Raw genomic sequence first — 22,119 nt, 5'->3', positions numbered from 1 at the left:
AGCACTCGTTTTATATTTCTGGTCTGTAATAAACAACCTGATCTTACTTTTTAAATAAATGTAAGTTATGTAATCGCCTCTGCAATTCTTTATCTCCGATGATTTGTAATGTCTGCAAGACGGGTGAAACGTTCCTGGAAAGGTAAGAAAGAAGATACCGAACTTGTCAAGTAGTTCAGGGGCACCTACAGGGTTGTCTGAAGTCCGTTGGACAAGGACAACTGTAGGTGGGCCTAATTACTTGGGAGGTTCCGTCACAGCTGGTATCAGAGCGTAGCCCTTCTTTGCAGATATTATGAGGCATCTTCAAAAGGATTTTCTAAAAGTCTTACCTAGAAACTCTCTTCCTTTCTTACCTAAGTATTCTGAAGAGTCTATCTTAAAGACCAGATAGGAAGAGTGCAATGTAAAGAAGGTTGAATCAACTAAGGTTGATTCTGTACTTACGCATGCATCATGCTAAGAATTATACTAATAAAATTTACCCCCTTAGAAAGATGCCGCCGCGCACAAGGAAAACGGCGCGTAAGTCAACTGGACCAATCGGTGTGCCCCGGCATCAACTTGCCCCTCGGCATGAGGATAGTAGCAGCGGGAGCAATGATCCAATAGGGGATCTTGAAGCACGAGTAAATCAACTTCAAGCGGAATTGCAACACAGGACCAACATATGGGTTGCGGATGGAGAATAAATGAATTAAGAAGAGACATCCACCACATGCGGGATCAGCTTGCTGATCGAAACTTGGCGCTCGACTGGGCAGTCCAGTCCCGTTTGCTGGCTTGTGCTAAGGAAGCAAGGGCTCAAGCCAGAGTCAAGGAACTTAGCTCAGCTATCAACAACCTGCAGGTCTATTGCAATACTTTACATGAGGAAGTCCATGTACTATATTCGCAATTACACCCTAGTGCACCTGTGCACCCTGTTGAATCGGAAGTCGGACCCTCGCATGTTACGGGACACGCGCTTGGTGGTGAGTTAGACCTTTTTCAGCCCCCTCCTTCCATGAGGCTGGTCAACGAATGGTCTCCCACACCTGACGACGAGGCCGCCAAAAGCAATGGGAAGCAGGACTAGTGGTGTAATAGAAGTAGAAGTAGTGTAGTGTATTGTAGGTTGTACTAGTGTATAATAGGTAGTGCTATTGTATACTAGGTAATGTATCCTGTTGTAAGAGTCTGAGTCTGTAACATTACTTTTGGTAATGTAAAATGGATGGCTCTTTCTTTGGCATATCATATTGTTTTCAAATGTTGTTGCCACAGATGCCTTCCAAGACTCGAGCTCAGGACGGAGCTGGTACCTCCCGGGGGAGGGAATCTACACCAAATCCACCTCCTGTTCCTCCCACACTGGCTGAGGCGATTGCCGCCTTAGTGAACGCAACTGCTGATAATACCCGCTTTCTGAGAGAAATGGCGGGCCAACAGTTCCAGCAGCAAGGTGGGCGGGGCTATCAACAGGGCCCCCGCGAAACTTCTTATCTAGACTTCTCGGAGACACGTCCGCCCTTGTTTGTGAAAGCTGAAGATCCGTTGGAAGCCGATGAATGGCTTTGAGTGATTGAACAAAATTTTGGACTGTTGCGTTGTTCAGAAATTCATAAGCCTTTATTCGCAGCCCAGCAACTGTGCGGACCTGCCAGCACTTGGTGGGGTAATTTTGTGGCCGTTCAACCGGCCAATCATCAAATAACCTGGGAAGAATTCAAAGTGGCCTTCCGCGAGCATTATATACCCGAAGGTGTTCTACATATGAAGCAAGAAGAATTCATGAAGCTGAAACAAGGAGGGGATACTGTTAACCAGTATCTCAATAAGTTCAATCATCTATCACAATATGCAATCGATCAGGTGAACACTGATCTGAAAAAGAAAAATTGCTTTATGAGAGGATTAAATGATCGACTGCAGAGAAAAATGGCTACTTGCATTGACTTGACTTATGGAAGAGCTGTCAGTACAGCACTGGCAGTAGAAGCGAAATATGCAAGTTCTGGAAAGATCAAGGGGAGTGGAGAAAACAGGCCTAGTCAGGGCCCGGTAAAGAGGCAACGGTTTATTCTCCGGCCTTCTAACCAGAATCATCCACGTGCACCATCCTTCCCTTTCAAGCAGCCAATAATTATTCGTCCCAATAATGCCCCTACTGCCCCAGGTCAGCCGGGTGCCCCAGGCACTCGATTCCCTGCTTTGCCCAGCTCTTCAACCGGATGTTTCAATTGTGGCAAGTCTGGGCATTTCATCAAAGATTGCCCCTATCCCAAGCAACATCAGTCGAATAATCAGCATGGATCGGGGAATTCATCTCAAAGCAAGGGAAATGTTAAGGGCAAAAATTTCAAGAAGACGGGACGCGTATACTATACACAAGTGGCCACTACACCGGACGGAGAGCCGGTAATGATGGGTATGTTCCTCGTGGCCAATCATCCTGCAGTCATTCTTTTTGATTCTGGTGCTTCGCATACGTTCATTAGCAAGAAATTTGTGGAGCAACATCACATTGCATGCCATGAATCAAAAGAGGGATTTAAAATACACTCACCTGGGGGACAAATCTTTACTAGAGAAGTGTCCTATCAAGTGCCTGTATCATTGGCCGGACGGGACTTTCCTACTAATATGATCGTCCTGAAAGGCCAAGACATAGATGTTATTTTGGGTATGAATTGGTTGGCCAAGCATAAAGCAACACTCAATACTGATCAAAGAACCATCAGGTTGAGTCATAATCAAGAAGAAATTCTTTTGCCTATCCCCATTCCAAACAAAACTACTGGCAGAGTTTATGAAGTCATGGTACCGGAAATCAAGGATATCCCGGTGGTATGCGAGTTTCCCGATGTCTTTCCCGAGGATTTGCCGGGATTGCCACCTGAATGGGATGTAGAGTTTGTAATTGAGTTAAAGCCCGGTACGGCTCCCATTTCTCGAAGATCGTACCGTATGCCTCCTAATGAGTTGGCAGAATTGAAAATTCAATTACAAGATCTCCTGGAGAAAGGATTTATCCAGCCAAGCTCATCGCCATGGGGTTGTCCAGCCATATTCGTCAAGAAGAAGGATCAAACCTTACGGATGTGTGTGGATTATCGGCCCCTGAATGAGGTCACCATCAAAAACAAGTACCCTCTTCCAAGGATTGACATTCTATTTGATCAATTGACTGGAGCAAGGGTATTTTCAAAGATTGATCTCAGATCGGGCTATCATCAGATCCGTATTCGGCCCGAAGATATACCAAAGACCGCCTTCACTATGCGGTATGGGTTGTTTGAATATCTGGTAATGTCTTTCGGCTTAACAAATGCTCTACCCACTTCACATATTTGATGAACTCGGTATTCATGCCCGAGTTGGACAAGTTTGTGGTGGTCTTCATTGATGACATTTTGATATATTCCAAGAATGAAGAGGAGCACGCCCAACATTTACGGATCGTGTTAACGCGCCTGAGGGAACATCAGTTATATGCCAAGTTCAGCAAATGCGCGTTTTGGCTGGAGGAAATTCAATTTCTGGGACATGTTCTATCTGCTAGAGGGATTGCGGTAGACCCCAGCAAAGTCAAGGACATTTTGGAGTGGAAACCCCCGACCACTGTTCATCAGGTCCGAAGTTTCCTTGGACTGGCTGGATATTACCGCAGATTTATACCAGACTTTTCTAAGCTTGTGAAACCAATCACAAGTTTATTGAAGAATGATGTTAAATTCAATTGGTCTTCGAAGTGTGATGAAGCCTTTGAACAATTGAAGACATTATTAACAACTGCTCCGGTATTGGCTCAACCGGATCACCAAGCCTTTTGATGTATATTGTGATGCATCAGGCAGTGGACTCGGCTGTGTATTAATGCAAGAAGGCCGAGTAATTGCATATGCTTCAAGGCAGTTGCGCTGACATGAGGAGCATTACCCAACTCATGATCTAGAGCTAGCTGTTGTGGTTCATGCCCTAAAAATTTGGCGTCACTATCTGCTGGGAAATATCTGTCACATTTATACAGATCATAAAAGTTTGAAGTATATCTTCACCCAGTCAGAATTGAATATGAGGCAGAGGCGATGGCTTGAGCTTATTAAGGACTATGAACTGGAAATTCATTATCACCCAGGCAAAGCCAATGTTGTGGCAGATGCACTAAGCCGTAAGGTTTCCTGTCATTGTCTTACGGTGAAGACCTCTGACAACACTTTATGTCAAGAGATGGAGAAGCTAAACCTGGGAATGGTCCAACAAGGAACTTTGAATCAGCTAAAGTTTGAGTCAGTCCTCTTGCAAAGGATAATTGATGCCCAAAAGGATAATGAGGGTATGAAACACATTCGTGAGAAGTTAAGGGCTGGAAAAGCCAAATGTTTCAAAGAAGATGATCAAGGCATTGTATGGTTTAATAACCGCATAGTGGTGCCAAAGAATGAAGAGATCCGCCAGCAAATTCTTGATGAAGCACATCTTAGCCGCTATTCTATTCATCCCGGAAGCACTAAGATGTACCAAGACTTGAAGCAACATTACTGGTGGACAAAGATGAAGATCGAAATTGCACGCTATGTGGCGAGATGTGACACCTGCAGACGTGTCAAAGCCATACATTTGAAAGCTACCGGTCCATTACAGTCACTACCAATACCGACATGGAAATGGGAAGACATAAGTATGGACTTTATCGTGGGATTGCCCAGGACTGCAAAAGGGTATGATTCTATCTGGGTTATAATTGATCGGCTTACAAAGATTGCTCACTTTCTGCCGGTCAAGACAGATCACCCGGTTACTGTCTATGCCCAATTGTACATTGCTCGTATTATTAGTCTGCATGGTGTTCCGAAGACCATAGTGTCGGATCGTGGACCTCAATTTGTAGCCAAGTTTTGGGAAGCACTTCACAAATCCTTGGGTACTAAGTTGCTCCACAGTTCGGCCTATCATCCACAAACCAGTGGACAGACTGAGAGGATTAATCAAGTACTCGAAGATATGTTGCGAGCATGTGTTCTGGACTTCTCACCGAAATGGGATGAATGTTTGCCTTTGGCGGAGTTTTCATATAATAATAGCTATCAAGAAAGTATCAAGATGGCACCCTTCGAAGCTTTATATGGACGACGATGTCGTACTCCGCTAAATTGGTCTGAACCTGGGGAAAGGTACTTCTTTAGGCCTGATATGGTGAAAGAGGCCGAGAAAAAGGTTCAGAAAATTATTCACAATATGAAGAAAGCACAAGCTCATCAGAAGGGTTATGCAGACAAACGACGAATGCCCTTATATTTTCATGAAGGGGACTATGTCTACCTGAAGGTTTCACCAATGAAGGGAGTATCGCGTTTCAGGGTTAAAGGGAAGCTTGCACCTAGGTACATTGGTCCATTCCCGGTACTTGAGCAATGTGGACCAGTGGCGTATCGACTGCAGCTCCCCGAAACTTTGTCTGCTATACATAATGTGTTCCATGTGTCACAATTGAAGAAGTGTCTTCGGGTTCCCGATCAAACCATTGAAGTAACAGATGTTATCCTTGAACCGGACTTGACATATTCCGAGCACCCTATTCGAGTCTTGGATCAAAAGGACAGGGTTACCCGAAGAAAAACTCTCAAGTTCTATAAGATACAGTGGAACCAACATTCTGAAGAAGAGGCTACATGGGAAACTCAAGACTTTTTAGATAAGAATTTCCCAGGTTTTTTAGCCTCTTGTAATTTGTAAAGCATATGTATAGCTGTTGTAATAAAGGAGTAAATTCCCCAAACCACCCCTGCCTTGTACCAGAAATAAGGAAATAAAAGTATGCCGCGTTTCCTTTTCCATTACTTACCCTAGGACTTTTAATCTCGGGACGAGATTCTTTTATGGGGGGAAGGATGTAACACCCCTGGTGTTACTGTAACTAAAACTTGAGCATGGCATCATAAGCATTGGCATTGCATATGTTTGACACACCTAGAGTGCATTCACTAGGTAAAAATTCAAACAAGTTGTATTGTTATAGTACTTTGCAAATAGGACCCTGGATAGGGAACTTAACCCTAAACAGGGATTAAAGGGCTAAAACTTAACCCAAGTTGAGAAAACCTAAAAGCCTTAGGGGAATAGTCATAAAATGTTCCCAAAAATAAAGTTGAATCACATTTATACCCCTGGGATACCTAAAACCCTAATTGGAACCCTGGAAAACCCTAAAACCAAACCCTAGGGACCTATGTGCAAAATTAGTCCACTTTTGGACTAAAGTGCAAAAACCAAGTTAAATAGGTATCTTAAGTCAATTGGGTCACTCATATGTGAATTTACAAGCCAACCCCTAAGTGTTGGATTTATTTGCAAAATGGACCTCCTTTGAGTTCTATGCTAAGTCTGAAATCAGGGTTATAAGCTCAACTTTGGAGCTGTGTAAATTCCAAACCAGTAAGAATTTGCCCTAGGCCACCACATAAATTTTGTAAACCTATTATAGGAGAGCAACTTTGATGCAGACATCTCCTGCTGTTGTTATACAAAAATTGGAGAAAAATCTACTCAAAGTCGCTCTGTCAGAACTGTTTCAGAAAACTGAAACTGAACTCCAAATAAAAATGGTTACAGTGGAAGGGAGCCAATTTAGACACGCTATATCTTTGAATCCGTTCAGTTTTGACCCAAGAATCCTATAGTAAGTTTGTAGACTGGTGTTTAGTGAACAAATTTTATTAAGAGAGATCGCTCTGTTGCTAACAAGAATCCAGAGAAAATTGGGTTGGATCGTGGCCGGTTCAGGCGACTGAAGAAGATGTGTCATGGTACAGTGTTTTGGGTGGATCAGAACGCCAGCTCAGCTCGCCGCCGATTGATCGTCGCCCGGATTCGTGCACGGTGAAGGATGGATAACGCCGGGAAAAGGGGTAACTCGTACGTGGCACCATCTCCTGAGCTCGGCCGGAGTTACTCACCGGCGGCCGCCGTGACTCAGCGCAGTTCGCCGCGCTGTCGCCATACGTCGATCTCTCTTACTGTGCTTCATTCTTACGTGGTCGACATGCGCTAACAGCCCACCTCGTGGCCGTGAATCAATCACCGGACCACCGTGCCTATAAATTGAGCAAGGAGCCACGGCGAGGTGCTTTCATCTCCACCAGTGAAGCTCAGTCGAAGTTAAATTCGCATTGTCCTCTCCATCTTCGCCCAAATTGATTGCGCACAATGAAAACACAGCCTCTTACGGCCGTATAGCCTCAATCTCCACCCCCAATTTCACCCAGAGCCGCCGCGACGCCGTTTTCCCCCAAATTGGTCCGCCGCATCGCAAAGAACAGCCCGCCCGTGGCTGGGCCACTCTGGTGAGTTCCTATCCAATTAAAGTATTGTTTCCATGCCTCTGCATGCTTGTGAAGCTCATGGTGGCGTCCATTTGCTCTAATAGACCATGGTTTGGCGGGAACGTGTGCTCCCATGCAGTCGTCGCCGGCCATGGCCGGTACGGACCACGTCAGGGATGATCTGCGTGCGCGCCGTGGTTAGGGGCATTCGCGGAGAAGAGATAGAAGATGGAGGGCATTTCTGCAATTTGTCAGTGGCACAGAGGAACAGTAAACAAACCTACTTCGATTTAGTTAATAAACCGAGGGCCTCTGTGCAAAGTTGCCGCGGGCGCGCGCGCGTGGACGTGTTTCTGCGGTAGTTGGGCTGCCTGGGCTGAAATCGGCCCAGGACTGTTCAATCTTTATCTTTTTCTTTTTCCAGCAGAACTCCAACAAATGTAGAAAATTACAGAAAAATCCTAAAAATATGAGACCAATTTTCCTAGACTTCTTATTTTCCCTAGAATTTAATAAAAATAGTTATATGATTTTTAGAGGAAATAAGGAATTTTAAGGCATTTTAAGTAGTTTAAAGTCTTAGTTCTGGATTTTTAGAAAATAGGTAATAATCCCAAAATTGCTCAAACTTTTTACATAAGCTCTATACATTATTTAGAAGCCTTGGGTAGAATTTGTGTTGATTTGGACCTTGTTTGATACTTAGAACCTAAAACCCCCCTGCCCTTTGAACTCCTTTACTGACTCCGGAAACCCTAAGTTCTCGGAGTTCCGTGAAGGAAAGTTGTATTCAAGACTTAGATAATAAATCTTTATTATCTTCGCACTCTCATGAGCATTACATGGCATTCATTCTTATATATGTATATATATGGTTATGTTAGAATGTGAAGAAGAAGTGGACGTCACTGAAGAAAAGACACCACCACCCTCGGATTCTCAGGCAGGAAACTGCTTCTACTTTGATATTTGTGGATCCGAGCCAGACTCACCTACGAACGAAGGCAAGCCCCGGTGCATTTGTCACCTCCCTTGATGTTTTTAAAATCTTTCTCACTTGCTTGCTGCATTAGGTGATAGGAGTTGATTGATAAAACAATTCTTGCATTACCCTCCTTGAACTTGATTACCTTCCTTGAAACCCTGTTTTTACAAAAAGGTTTTACTATGCTTAGTATTGCTCTAGAAAAACAAAAGGTTTTGTTTTACAAAAGATGTTTGGCAAAGTGGGAGGGTTGTTTTCAAAAATAAAACTTGATGGTGAATCCATCACGACCGTGATGGATTCAACATCGGAAAAGATGTACCTCTGCCAGGTACCAAGTTTTTGGGTTGAAAAGATTAAGCTGAGACCGGGCGGGTGACTTGCACGAGAAAGAGGGTCTCGGTGTAGTGTCTCCGTCTGAGTCGATTAAGGACCTTGTCGATGTAGGCCTGCTGACCGAGGACCCTTTAACTGGTCACATGCCTCGTCATGGGTAAGCTTTGCCTCGGGCGGACTAAGGCCAGAATAAGATAACACGAAATGGGCGTGGAGCGGTGGCGAGAGTAGCGTGTACCCTCCGTGGCAAGAGGCTGGACGGTGGTGTATCTGTGCTCTCGGTTTGCGTGAACCTGATCTAGTCTTAAGAAACCCGGTGGCGGGTTGACATATGCAAGGGTTAAGTGCTACATATGTCGTGTGATTGGAGATCCTCAGCTGAGTATAATCGATTCGGATCGTCGTACCTTCGCGGTTATGAAGACTTGGTCACTGACTTACACGTAGCATTCCACTAAAGATGATGGGTTTTTGTTAAGAAATTGGCTAGTGCAGGACCAGTGATTGAACTAGGGTAGAAAGAACTCTAGTTGCAGGTAATTGTACTTAACTTGACAAATAAAATTGGATTTTAAGGATCCACTTAGTAAGCATTTCTGCAAAACAGAGTCTTTGATTATTGAAAAGCCTTACCTTGACTCCCTTAAGCCAGCGTACCCTTGAGAGTCTTTTCCTTAGTCGGGTAAGACTTGCTGAGTAATTCCATACTCAGGGTTTATCCCTTCGTTGTTTTTAGGTGAGGAAGTAGCAGATTTCTGTTGCTTCTATACCAAGGTGGTTCCTAAGGAGGAGAAACAAGACTGAAGTACGGGAGGACTTGGTCCTCCATATAGAACTTTTGTTTAAAACTATCGGGAGGAGTTTTTACCTCCCTTGGTATGTGTAATAATACTACTCAGCACTCGTTTTATATTTCTGGTCTGTAATAAACAACCTGATCTTACTTTTTAAATAAATGTAAGTTATGTAATCGCTTCCGCAATTCTTTATCTCTGATGATTTGTAATGTCTGCAAGACGGGTGAAACGTTCCTGGAAAGGTAAGAAAGAAGATACCGAACTTGTCAAGTAGTTCAGGGGCACCTACAGGGTTGTCTGAAGTCCGTTGGACAAGGACACTGTAGGTGGGCCTAATTACTTGGGAGGTTCCGTCACACTTTGGAACAAAGAAAAGGAAAAGTAAAGGATTTTTGAAGGAAATCCTATAAAATTCCTATGGAATAACATATTGTAGTGAGATTTTGTAGGGTTTCTAACATGAAGTCTAACCTTCTAGAAAATTTCCTATAGGATTGCAAATGCCATGCAACTCTATCCCTCTATTTTTCCTATCCCTGCATTTTACCAATTCTACCTTCCAAATAGTATATTTTGGACTCGTGTGTAACACTGTTAGCAGAGAAACAATTATCTGATGGTTGTCTATTGTCTATATCATTTGTGGCAAGGCCCCTGCCCATATCTTTGTGTTATATACTTATACTCAAGTATAAATAGAAATCAGTTTTTGTATTATATACTCTTTACTCAAGTACAAATGAAAACAATAGTAATCCTATGGGCTTAAATCTCTACTACTTATTAAGGCTGCAATAGTAGTCTGCCATTCCGCGTTCTGGCATTCCCTGTTCTGTCCATTCCGTGTTCTGCCTTTCTGATTCCCTCATCCCCACGCACAGTCTATTCCCATGTTCTGCCACCATTCTATATCTATCATTCTCATTCCCCCTCTCCGCAAAGCCCATTCCCATTCCCTCGTATAGCCGACGCCTAGCTAAAATTTAAAAAAATACAGTATCACTGAGATTCTTGAATTATATTTTTGGATGGAGGGAGTAGTATTTAAAGAAGAGCCTTGCATGCAATTTCTTTTGTTTGAATAACGTTTTCAACTTAAATTCCTTTTTTTGCATGCGTGACATTTATTATTCATAATATTTTTTCCATGGATCTGACTTGTGAGTCATTTTTATAAACCAACGCCAAACATGAATCCATGTTTCTTACTTGAAAACCCCGAACAAACACCATTAGCAGGAGGCACTCGCGTTGGGGCCGCTCATCGACGACAAGAAGAAACTTGGCGACTGCCAGTTCGACCTCTAGAAACAGTCCTACGTGGCCGCATGTGGCGCTATGTACGACAAGCTCCGGCGCAGCCGCCACTTAGACGTGGTGCAGAGCGGTTGCTCCGCGCTGTCCATCGTCAAGCAGGGGGACCTCATGGTCGTCGCCAACGTCGGCGACTCTCGGGTTATTCTGGGCACCGCATTCGACGACGACGCCATCACGTCGTCCAGCTCATCGTCCACCTGAAGCCCAACCTGCCACGTAAGTCGCTACTGACTGGCCATGAATTCTTGTGCGCTAAGACGATGGTCGTTGCTGACGTTGTATGAGTGTCCTCGAACACGATGTATGTAGAGGAGTAGCGCATCCGGTGGTGCAACGGCCAGGGGTACTACCTTGCTGATGAGCCCGGGGTGCACTTCGTTTTACAACCCAGCCAAGAGTCACCAGTACTCGGTATGTCGCGCGCGTTCGACGACTACTATATCGAGGACTGTGGCGTCATCTTGGCGCCAGAGATGACGCAGAGGAGGACCGACAACAATGACCAGTTCATCATTCTCGCCACCGTTGGGGTAGCTTTTGTGCCGGCTTGTCTTTAATTCTCTTCGCAAACACACACTTGTCTTTTTGTTTAAGCAAAAGCGTATGGTTGTACGTGTCTGATGACTAACGATGTACGAGTGAATTTCTTCCGGTATGTGTGGAACGTGCTTTCTAATAATGAGACCATACAAATCGTGACATATATCGAAGTCTGCATGATACTGATGATTGCAATGTAGTGGTGAAACAGATAGATTATAAATAACAAAATTTATGTATGGTCAGAATAAAAAATTGAGTATGAAACATTTTCTTATAACGATATAATACACATTATATATATAAGTTATCGTAGTATACTGGTGTTATATATTTCCGTTGCAAGGCACGTCTAGTTAAATTTGAACGCTCGAAGTGCTGCCCACGCCAGACAGCTTTCTCGAGGTCTAAACCAAACAACAAAACACCCGATGGACTAGGACTATCCTAGATTTGGCCCACTGTTTTCTCTTAAGGCCCACAAGAAGCTGGCTCCAACTAGGCCCCAATAGTCATGTGCGGTCGTCGCGTTGCGTGCCTCTCTCCACTCAGCGGTCGCGCCTGGGGTCTCCGGCTCTCCGCTCGCCACGCCCACGCCCACGCCCACGCCCACGCCCACGCCCACTACCCACGCCGCCGACGGTTCCGCCCCTGCGTACTCTAGGTATCCCGTGTCCAACGGTCCACCCCCACCGCAACCGCCGTCCGTCCGTCCGCCCGCCGCCGCACCCTGCTAGGGTTTCGGCCAGGCCGGATCCGCCGCCGCCTGTAGATTCTCCTATCCGACCGCGGCGCCTCGAGCCGCACCGGCAACCTCGGACCTGAATACCTGATACACTGCACTTCTTCAGTCCGCAGGACCACAGCACGCACAATTGTTCTTCAATCTGCAGGACTGCAGCCGCGCACAAGCCGTAGCTGGTGAGTTCCAATTAGACCGCTCTGGATTCTCTCTCAATTCTTAAATTCTTCTAAATATCTGCTAGACAGCCTAGATTGCTACACATATTGATACTCAGCTACGGTGCCATACTTCCATGATCAGATACATCATTTAATACTTCAATTGAGATCCTTACAATGTCATTTTATGCTATTGTTTGTTGAGAGTTGAGGTATGCAGAATCAATAGTGGAAACATACCGTGTCAATTGAGATCCTTACAATGTCATTTTATGCTACTGTTGGTTGTGAGGTGAGGTATGCAGAAACAATAGTGGAAAAATATCGTGCTTCTGATCAATATAAATATCAAATGCTTTAATACCGAATCTTGAATTTCGATTATTCCAAATTGCAAAATATTGTACTTGTATACTCAATTGTGAATATGGAATTATACTGGGCCGCATATGGTAGAATTGGGTAGGACTACCCTACATTAAAGAGGACATATCTGGTGCACATGAAAGTTTAGTGCACATATTAAATCATCACTATTCATCTTAGATCTAACGTCTCTGATTGATCATTGCAATTTACAAATAACACCTTCCACCACTACACCCTACCACGTCGAAGGGTGTCCTTAGCAAAATATACCAAACAACTAGAGACGTTAGATCTAAAATGAGTGGTGCTGATTGAATATGTGCACCATGTGCACCAAACTTTCATGTGCACCAGATATGTTGTCTACATTAAAATCCTAGTTGTGCGATCAAGTCCCTGGTCAAAGCTTCCATTTATTCTTCCTTTACCCTAGATTGTAGATTCGCTCACAAAAAAAAAGATTCAAATCCTGGTTGTGGCATCAGGCCCCCGGTAAAAGCTTCCAATACTCTTCCTTCCTGTCTTTATTCTTGCATGACCATGCTGTGTTGGAGCAGGAGCAGTTAGGGCTGGCAGTGGCTCTTTAGCATTTACTAGATTCACTGTTTTAAAGGCGACGCCTAGGCGTCCAGGCACCTAGCGAAGAACCAGCAAGAGGGAGGGGAAGGGGCGGCGTTGAATCAGAGCGACAACGGCGAATCAAATCGGGGGCAGCGGCGGCTCCATTGCGAGTGATGGCAGCTGAATCGCCGGGGCAAGGAGGGTAACAGGGGGATATATCGACTGGCTGGTGGGCTGGGCCTGCTACCCCTTCCCTTCTTTATTTTCTTTTCTTTTTCTTTTTCTTCCTCTCCGTGCTGCTGTCTCGCTGGTTCTTAGATAGATAAGGCGCCACCTTGCTTGCCTTAGGCGTCGCCTAGGTGTCCAGGCCATGGTTTTAAAGTCGTCCGACTAATCGCGATTAGTCGGACTTATCGCTGCTGTAAGGGCGATTAGGGCTACCGACGCGATTAGGGCGACTAGAAACCTAGTCGTCCGACTAATCGCGATTAGTCGGCGATTAGTCGTCCGATTAGGGTTGTGTCCGACTAGGTTCTCTGTTTTGGGCTCCAGCAGATGAAGCAGGTATCTGCTCTTTTCCATTTGGGCCGGCCCATCATGGGAGCTGAAACTGAGCGTCGCTGCCCTTAGCCCCTTATACAGTCTTTTGCCCTAGCTGGAGCTGAGCGCCGCCGCCTTCATTTGGTTGCTGGACTGCTCTGAGCGCCGCCACCCTCATCTGCTTGCTGGAGCTGGACTGCCGAGCGCCGCCGCCCTCATCTGCTTGTTGGAGCTGGACTGCTGACTGCTGAGCGCTGCCGCCCTCATCTACTGCCGGCCCGTCGCCCTCATCTCTGCTTCGACCTGTGACCTGTCCCTGCTCCAGCGTGCAGCTGTCCCTGCTCCAGCATCCAGGGTGCGGCAATCTCTGCTCCAGGCTTCCTTCTGCTCTGTTCAGAGTTCAGACCATCCTCCACTCCCTCCTGCTCTGTTCAGACCTCAAAGGCTCAAACAGAGATGAGCACTTCTGGTAATCCCTCCTCTAGTCTTCTGTCCTTTTGCAATCTAGTATACTGTTATATATATGGTCCTGTTATAGATGGACGACTATAGGACGACTAGGCTCGACTAATCGAGCTAATCGACGACTAATCGCGATTAGTCACCTTATCGGTGCTTAGGCAACTAGAGTCGACTAGCCGACTTTAAAACCTTGGTCCAGGCGGTGATCTAACGCCTTGTCTCGCCTTACCGCTTTAAGAACCGTGACTAGATTACTCGACTGTGAAACCCTAAAGTGGATTGATTCACTTTTCCCCCGTCGACCACAAACTTGTCCTGCCAAAACCACAGTTGCCTGAATTATTTTTGTTTGTGTACGTAAGTAGGATATATGGACTGGCTGGTGGGCTGGGCCTGCTACCCCTTCCCTACGTAATTGAAAAAATTTTAGGATATCGGACCAGATATCCCTCTTCCATTGACCAACATTATTTTTCGGTTGTGTCACTACAAAAAAACTATCCTGTTTTTCATCAAAACTATATTTGGTCCAGCTTGATACCTGTAGAATGCCAATGCCATTGTAATCTGCTGGTGGATACCATAAATTCATCATTCCTGTGATCCTGTCTTCTGTTCTATGCAACGATAAGATTGATTTTAACGTATATGGACAAGATAGTTTAGATATAATCACACAATTAAACTTTCAGCTCTATCTGCGGAGCAACAATAGTCTAGAGTTTGGACACTGTATGCTGCCATGGTAATTGAGGTTTTCTGTTCATAATATAATATGAATCGAGGACTACTATATTTAATTACTTATTGGTAAAACATGAGTTATTTCAGAATGCATGGAATTGCAATTTTGATACAATAAGTACAAATATGAGTTATTTCAGAATGCATGTAATTAAATTTTTAAGACAATAACTACCTGGTAACAAGTTAATGTTTTTTCATGTTAGGGCCAAGCTTGCAGCTGTATGAAGTTATTTTCCTGTTATATTATGTCTCCATAGAGTGACCTTTTCTTTCATGTTTAGTCATTACTATTCAGGTTTTATTTTAAAGATTCACACATGTATATTGTTCTCTAATTTTTATTTTGTTTTCCCTGCTCCCTTTTCTATTCCCTTCCATTCAATTAATGGATGTTGATACCTTGTGATTGCACCAACCCGTTCAATTGTACTTCAGATAGCATCTTCTTTGATTGTCATCTTTTGCATACTCTTGTTGACGGTGCTATCATATTCTTGAAAACCTTCCACGCTGTCCATCTGAGCATTCTTCTATCTCTGCATTTGTCCCTTAACAGTCACCTGCTTTGAGGTTCCATTTGGATACCCATGGCTGGATTCAGTTTGAGATTATTATATATCTTTTGTTCTAGCTGTTTCTGTTGTTTTCTTTCCATCCATACATTATCACTTTGCTTCCCCCAATATTGTTGGTTCCTGTGCTCTTTCCAAAGTTTCCTTGGAACTTTGAGCTTTGGAAGATGCCAAGGAGAACAGGAAATGCTGCTCCAACCAAATCAGTTGAATTGGTCAAACAAGACCAATTGGAGTTTGATGATCCTGATGAGGTAGATGACGAGGAAGAAGTTGAGTATGAAGAAATTGAGGAGGAGGTTGAGTATGAAGAGGTAGAGGAGGAGGAGGAGGAGGATGAGGATGAGGAGGATGAAGAAATGGAAGGTGTGCATGAAATTGATGCTAATGATGAAAGTAAAATGGTGGATGCTGATGGGAAGGTTGAGAATGAAAAAGAGAAGCATGCTGAGCTTCTTGCTCTTCCTCCTCATGGAGCTGAAGTTTATGTTGGGGGCATATCTTCTGATGTATCTTCTGAAGATCTCAAACAACTATTTGAATCTGTTGGAGAAGTTGTGGAAGTAAGTACTGCATCTTTCTCTGGTTTAGCTTTTGCATTTCTTTTATCTGCAAATTTAGAGTCCCATTTTTTTCTGCAGGTGCGAATGCGAGGAAAGGGGGATAACAGGACTTATGCTTTTATTAATTTCAGAACTAAAGCGATGGCCTTAAAGGCCATCCAAAATTTGAGCAATAAAGACCTAAAGGTTTCTTTTCACTTGAACTCAAGAGTTGATCTTCAAGTTATTCCATGCCAGTGATTTGTTGTGTTTGTTTATATTGTTTTTTTTACAAAAAATGGGTATATGTGATAAAACAAGTATTTGATAGCACATATCTTTCCAAGATAGAATAAGGAAACTAAGTTGAAATTCGGGTTTTTATATATTTTATGTTTAGGTTTGTTGAGGTTATATTATTACACTAAGATTCTCTTGCAATTTCCTAAACAGATTTGCAACAATATTGAATTTAAAATGCAGGGCCTTGGAATCAGTTTGAGAATTAGCAAAGTACGAAGTTATGTAATTTACACTTGCATCCTCTTAATATTTTAAAAAGTTTGCAGCAGTTCCACTGCCAAGTTTAAAATACAATACCTCGTGACTGTTGCAAACCCCTGTGTTCAGGTATGCTCCAGTAACCAGAACTGAGGGTGGTTGAAGATTATGTTTTCCTTTATCAAGGGATCTTTCTAAAATATTTTCGATTCTATTTTAGCTAAACCTAGCCCAGCTTGCTTGGGACTAAAATCTTTGGTGGTGGTGTCTATATTGTCCAGACCTAGTTTTGCTACCCAAGAACATGAGTACATTGTAGTACTTCCTGGTTCTTTGTGACACCTGATTAATTTGTATATCTTTGCACTTCAATACTAACTAGACGCTATTGTTTTTGTTCTTTTCACAGGGAAAGAAGATAAAAGTTTCTCCCTCCCAGGCTAAGAACAGGCTATTTATTGGGAATGTACCCCATGACTGGACACATGATGATTTCAAAACTGCAGTGGAAGAAGTTGGTCCTGGAGTTTTAAAAGTTGAACTCATGAAGGTATGAATAGATACTACGATTTTGTTCAACAACTTCAGTGTGCATCATTACAGTTGTTTTACTCTCAATGTATTTAGGCGCCAGGCTTAGATCGCAATAAGGGTTATGGCTTTATTGAATACTACAACCAGGCATGTGCAGAGTATGCTAAGCAGAAGATGTCTACCCCAGAATTCAAACTAGATACGAATGCTCCTACTGTCAGCTGGGCAGATCCTAAGAATGCCAATGAAGCTACATCTACTGCACAGGTTCCTTTGAGCACTACATGACACAATGCTACCTTTTATGTTTCTTGTATTATGTTACTTTATATGGATGTGCGTATTTGTCTTTAGGTTAAATCTCTATATGTCAAAAACCTCCCCAAGACTGTTACTCAAGAGCAGCTGAAAAAGCTGTTTGAGCATGTTGGAGAAATTACAAAAGTTGTTGTTCCACCTGCAAAATCTGGGCATGAAAATCGGTACGGTTTTGTTCATTTTAAGGAGCGGTACATGGCTATGAAGGCTCTGAAGAACACTGAGAGATATGAACTCGATGGTGAGTTTCCTTCTCTAACATCCTTCTGCAGATAGCCAATTTTTATATCATCCTTCATATACCTGAAAGGTCATTTCTTGCCACCAACAGGTCAGCTGCTGGATTGTTCACTTGCGAAACCTCCTGCTGATAAGAAGGATAGTACTGTATCAACACCTACTGCAAAAGGAGGCCCGTTACTCCCAAGTTATGCCCCACTTGGATATGGACTGGTGGGAGCTTATAATCCACGTGGAAAGGGATTGGCAGATGCTTATAATAACCCCCTTGGAAATGGACTGGCAGGTGCTTATGGTGTGCTTTCCGCTCGTGCTGCACAGGTACATGTCATCTTCTGATATGCAGTGGCTAATGCATGAGGAAAAACATTTACAAGGGGTTATATCCTACTAAGGGCTTGTCAGGGCCTAAGAAGGCCCATGGAGGGGCTGCGGTAGCAGCAGCCATGGGCCCTCCAAGGGGATTAGATAAGGATAGTTAGAGATAAGATTAAAAGATTAGTTGAGATTATTTAGGAGATTAGTTGAGATTATCTAGGAAGGTTATTAGTTAGTAGTTTGTTGAGAGTTTTTAGGAGAGTTTTAAGGAGATAAGGATCTCTAGCTAGATAGGGGTAGCCAGCTGGCCTATTTATGTAATCAATAGATGAGAAATAAAGTAGGCAAGAATTAGAAGGGAGAAACCCTCCTCTTGCTCGGCCGTGGGCAGAGGCCCCCGGCCGACGTTCCTGCCCATCGATACCCCTCTCTAATCCCTCATCGATCTAGCGACCATAACATCTGGTATCGGCTAGCTTGGGGTTCGATCTGATCCTATGGCTTCTGCTGCCAATTTCGCGGCGTCATCCTGGCAACCGACGTCCCCATCTCCATGGACTGCGCCGCATGTCACCTTTGTCACGCCGTCCTGGCAACTGACATCCCCATCTCCATGGGCTGCGATGTATGCCACCTTCGTCACTCCATCCTGGCAACCGACATCCCCATCTCCATGGGCAGCATCGCCTGCCAATTTTGTCACCACATTCTGGACGCCGGCGTGCCCATCTCCAGGGACAACGCCAAATTTCGTCACATCATCTTCGTTGATGGCTTCTCCGTCCCCATGGGCGACGCCGCTAGGGGCAGCCACGACTCAGCAATCACGAGCTCCATCGATGGGGGACTTGTGGACCAACATAAGGGTTGATCTCGCAAAGATGCAAGCCACGCTCCAAAAGGTTAGCAAGGGCTGATGCAAATCAAGGTAGTAGTGCAACATGAGTAGCACCAGCTGGCGTTGTTCGCACGGCTCTAGACGTCGGTGGCTGTGGGCATACAAGCTGCTGCTCGTGGCTTCCTTGCACGACGGAGAGTGCGGGAGATGCGCCAGCAGATACTCGAGGTAGCCTTGGTGACGGTTGACCTCGACACGGGGGCGCGACCTCGCCCTGTCGGACGGCCATCAGCAGCGGCACCGGCCACTATCTCCAAGCGCGAGCATGGTACGTGTCCCGCGGGCGACGAACTTCAACTCTACGGCAGCGGCGGTAAGCAAGGCACTCCCCTCGTCATCAGCAAGGGCGCACTATTTAGCGCCACCACATTCCGCTACCGGCCGCCACGAGGGCGCCTCCGCTGGTTATTGTTGCAACCTATTCCAGGTGTCCATCCATGTGCTCCCCTTTCGTCTAGATGGCGTCCATGGGATCCAGGTGGTTGCACACGTGCAAGTCCAATGCGCAGAGGGTGTCCGCCTTATCTTATGGGGTCAAAAAAAAATTTAGATTCAGAATAATAAGATAAGTCGAGATGTAAAAGGCTTGTCTTGTATGTGTCTGGTTTTGGGTAAGTAGACTGGTCTTTGAGCACCCGTTATGCTGCAGCTCGAGGACAAGCTGCTTGTCCAGGAGGGGTGTAGTGTCAGGGCCTAAGGAGGCCACAGAGGGGCTGCGGTAGTAGCAGCTATGGGCTCTCCAAGGGGATTAGATAAGGATAGTTAGAGATAAGATTAAAAGATTAGTTGAGATTATTTAGGAGATTGGTTGAGATTTATCTAGGAAGGTTATTAGTTAGTAGTTTGTTGAGAGTTTTTAGGAGAGTTTTAAGGAGATAAGGATCTCTAGCTAGATAGGGGCAGCCAGCTTGCCTATTTATGTAATCAATGGATGAGAAATAAAGTAGGCAAGAATTAGAAGGGATAAACCCTCCTCTTGCTCGGCCGTGGACAGAGGCCCCCGGCCGACATTCCTGCCCATCGATACCCCTCTCTAATCTCTCATCGATCTATCGACCATAACAGAGCTAATTTGGGAACTCCATTTTTCCAAGGGATTTCTATTTTCCCAAGTGAAAATGAACTAAATTCCCTTGGGAAAATGGAAATCCCATGGGAAAATGAGGTTCCCAAACTAGCTCTAACTGTTGTGTATTTTTTTGGCATTATTTGTATTTGTGCAGCCAATGGTGTATGCTCCAGGTGCTCCTCCCGGCTCAACAATGATCCCAATGGTCCTACCAGATGGCCGTCTTGTATACGTGTAAGTAGTTTTGATCTATTCTTCTATTGATTTTTTTTATGGTCACAATAGTGGTGAAATTTAGATGGTTATCCATGCAGAGCACTGCAGTCTAGTTTTTGTTTCTTGTACCTTGGATCCTTAAGGGCAGTCAACTGCTGCATTGATGCTTCCATGCCAACTCATATTTTCCTTGGTGTTTGGCAGACCACAGGCCGCGGGGCAGCAGCCTGTGCATGCGACTTCACCTCTGCCACAGCAAGGTGGTCGTCGATTCGGTGGTAGTGGCAGCGGTGGTGGCGGATCCAGCTCTTCCGGCGGAAAGCGGCAGAGGGGAGATGACCATGGTAGTAACAGCAACAACAGCCGCAGGGGCCGGCACCGTCCGTATTGATGATTGCAATGCCGCTGATTAGCAGTTAGAAGTTAGAACCGAGCAGTTAGCACATTCGTCGCAGTACCATGCTGGAAACGGTGGTTTGAATTATTTATTTACCATGCTGGAAACGGTGGTTTGAATTGAATAAGACAAAGTTTTTGAAAAAAAGTCAACGGGTGTCGAATATTCGTGAACTGAGGTATTACCTTAGTCAAGCTTGAAGAATAAAAACTATGCTGTGCTCTTGGCTGGACTCCACATAGGGCCTGCTTGATTTGCTGCCTGTATTGATTTCATCTGGAGAGGCAGGCCGAAGCTAGCCAGCTCTGATGGGCCCAGATGTAGAGAGCAGTTGTTTGGTTAACCGAAAGGGCCTGAGCTTAGTGGTTAAGGACTTTTGAGTAGTACTAGCTCGATGGGCCGTTAGTGATGGGGTTTAAGATTTGGAGATTTTCTCGGTCAGGACTATTGTTTCGGTCTCCTTTTAATATAATAGAGGGAGTGTGGTCTTGTTTTTTTAAGTTAACTGTTTATTGTGCTCGCAGGCTTCGGTGGGGCATCTTGCATGCGGTATTGCCGTCTGCCAGGCCAGGTGGTGGCCGTCCAAGGCAGATTTGTTTTTGTATTTTCGCATTCTGGATTATATTGTTTCTACGGATCATGCATGCTTATTATGTAGGGTTTATTATTTTCCACTAGCTAATTATATTGTGTTTACTATCTTCGTCATAGTGGTCTAGGTAAAGTCGATGAGATTTATAAACTAACCCAAACTATATATAATACTCATATCTATCACAGTCCACAGGTCTATTACTCCAGATATATTAAAACAAACAAGGGACCAGAACTGATCAAACTACGATTTCGTGATTAAGCAGAATCTGTAAAAGGTAAAATCAGTGAGCTTCTTAGACCATTAACTCAATGCTCGACCACAGTTTTATATGGATCCAAATCCACAAAATTAGGCATGTAAAACAAAGGGCAGAATCAAGCAACAAGATCTGGTTTAAGGGTACTAAGGTGTCGTCTGATAGAAATAAGACATTTATTACGAGGGATCTAGACCCGAATATATAGAAGTACAAGAGATTGTAAATATGGAAGGGGAAATACAATTATAGAAGGGAAAATACAAATATGTACATAGTGGCGAAGCTAGCCCCGAAATGACCCGAGTGCCAACGACTCTTTGCTGAGTGTCGCGGCCCTAAATTTCTTTTTTTCTCTGGTGCACAATTCACCTTTCAATGGCCTATAGCTTCGTTTAACTCAGCCTCCAAAGTAACTTCGAGTCATTTCTCGTGTAAAGTCGAAAGTATGCTTGTAATCATATGTTAAATTGACAAGGATGAAATGACAATGATCAAGGCATAAAGATGAGTTGTATGTTTCACCCTTCGTTTATTCTTTTCTTATGCTATCCATTACATATTTGTCCTCACTTCCTATCTTCTCTCCTTAAATTATCCTTTGAAGAAAGAGTAATTAAGGGGAGAAGGTTGTAATCTTCTAACTTGTGTTGCCTTGTTTTTTATGTCATCTAGCAATCAAAAACAAGTGACCAATAATTCACACAATCAATTATTCCATATACACATTTCTTATAACAAATAATACTAACACAACTGAATGCAACAAAAGTACAATACTATATTGTTTCTTACCAAA

General features: G+C 44.2%; 1 protein-coding gene across 3 annotated transcripts; it reads left to right on the top strand.

Moving 5' to 3' along the window:
• The first annotated feature begins 11,778 nt into the window (after nucleotides 1-11,778).
• Nucleotides 11,779-20,703, top strand: LOC103647119 (heterogeneous nuclear ribonucleoprotein Q). Of its 3 annotated transcripts, none has more exons than XM_008671678.3 (9): nucleotides 11,779-12,200; nucleotides 15,574-15,996; nucleotides 16,075-16,182; nucleotides 16,886-17,026; nucleotides 17,104-17,277; nucleotides 17,365-17,569; nucleotides 17,660-17,889; nucleotides 20,008-20,087; nucleotides 20,274-20,703. In XM_008671678.3, exons 2-9 carry the CDS (start codon nucleotides 15,601-15,603, stop codon nucleotides 20,458-20,460), a joined length of 1,521 nt encoding a protein of 506 aa, XP_008669900.1. In that variant the 5' UTR covers nucleotides 11,779-12,200; nucleotides 15,574-15,600; the 3' UTR covers nucleotides 20,461-20,703. The 3 variants fall into 3 exon arrangements, with proteins under 3 accessions (XP_008669900.1, XP_020404010.1, XP_020404011.1); XM_020548421.2 differs by having other exon boundaries at nucleotides 11,780-12,200; nucleotides 15,297-15,996; XM_020548422.2 differs by lacking the exon at nucleotides 11,779-12,200 and adding an exon at nucleotides 13,978-14,121.
• Nucleotides 20,704-22,119: the final 1,416 nt, after the last annotated feature.

The sequence above is a fragment of the Zea mays genome, chromosome 2 (assembly GCF_902167145.1).
Source record: "Zea mays cultivar B73 chromosome 2, Zm-B73-REFERENCE-NAM-5.0, whole genome shotgun sequence".
NCBI classification, from domain to species: Eukaryota; Viridiplantae; Streptophyta; class Magnoliopsida; order Poales; family Poaceae; genus Zea; species Zea mays.
This window is presented reverse-complemented; position numbering and strand designations above follow the sequence as displayed.

What these genes read in the sequence shown, in the direction of transcription:
- LOC103647119 (XM_008671678.3), top strand. Translation starts at nt 15,601, where the DNA reads ATGCCAAGGAGAACAGGAAATGCTGCTCCAACCAAATCAGTTGAATTG. An exon ending in CTGTTGGAGAAGTTGTGGAA is followed by an intron (nt 15,997 to 16,074) that starts GTAAGTACTGCA and finishes TTTTTTCTGCAG; the next exon opens with GTGCGAATGCGAGGAAAGGG. An exon ending in TGAGCAATAAAGACCTAAAG is followed by an intron (nt 16,183 to 16,885) that starts GTTTCTTTTCAC and finishes TTCTTTTCACAG; the next exon opens with GGAAAGAAGATAAAAGTTTC.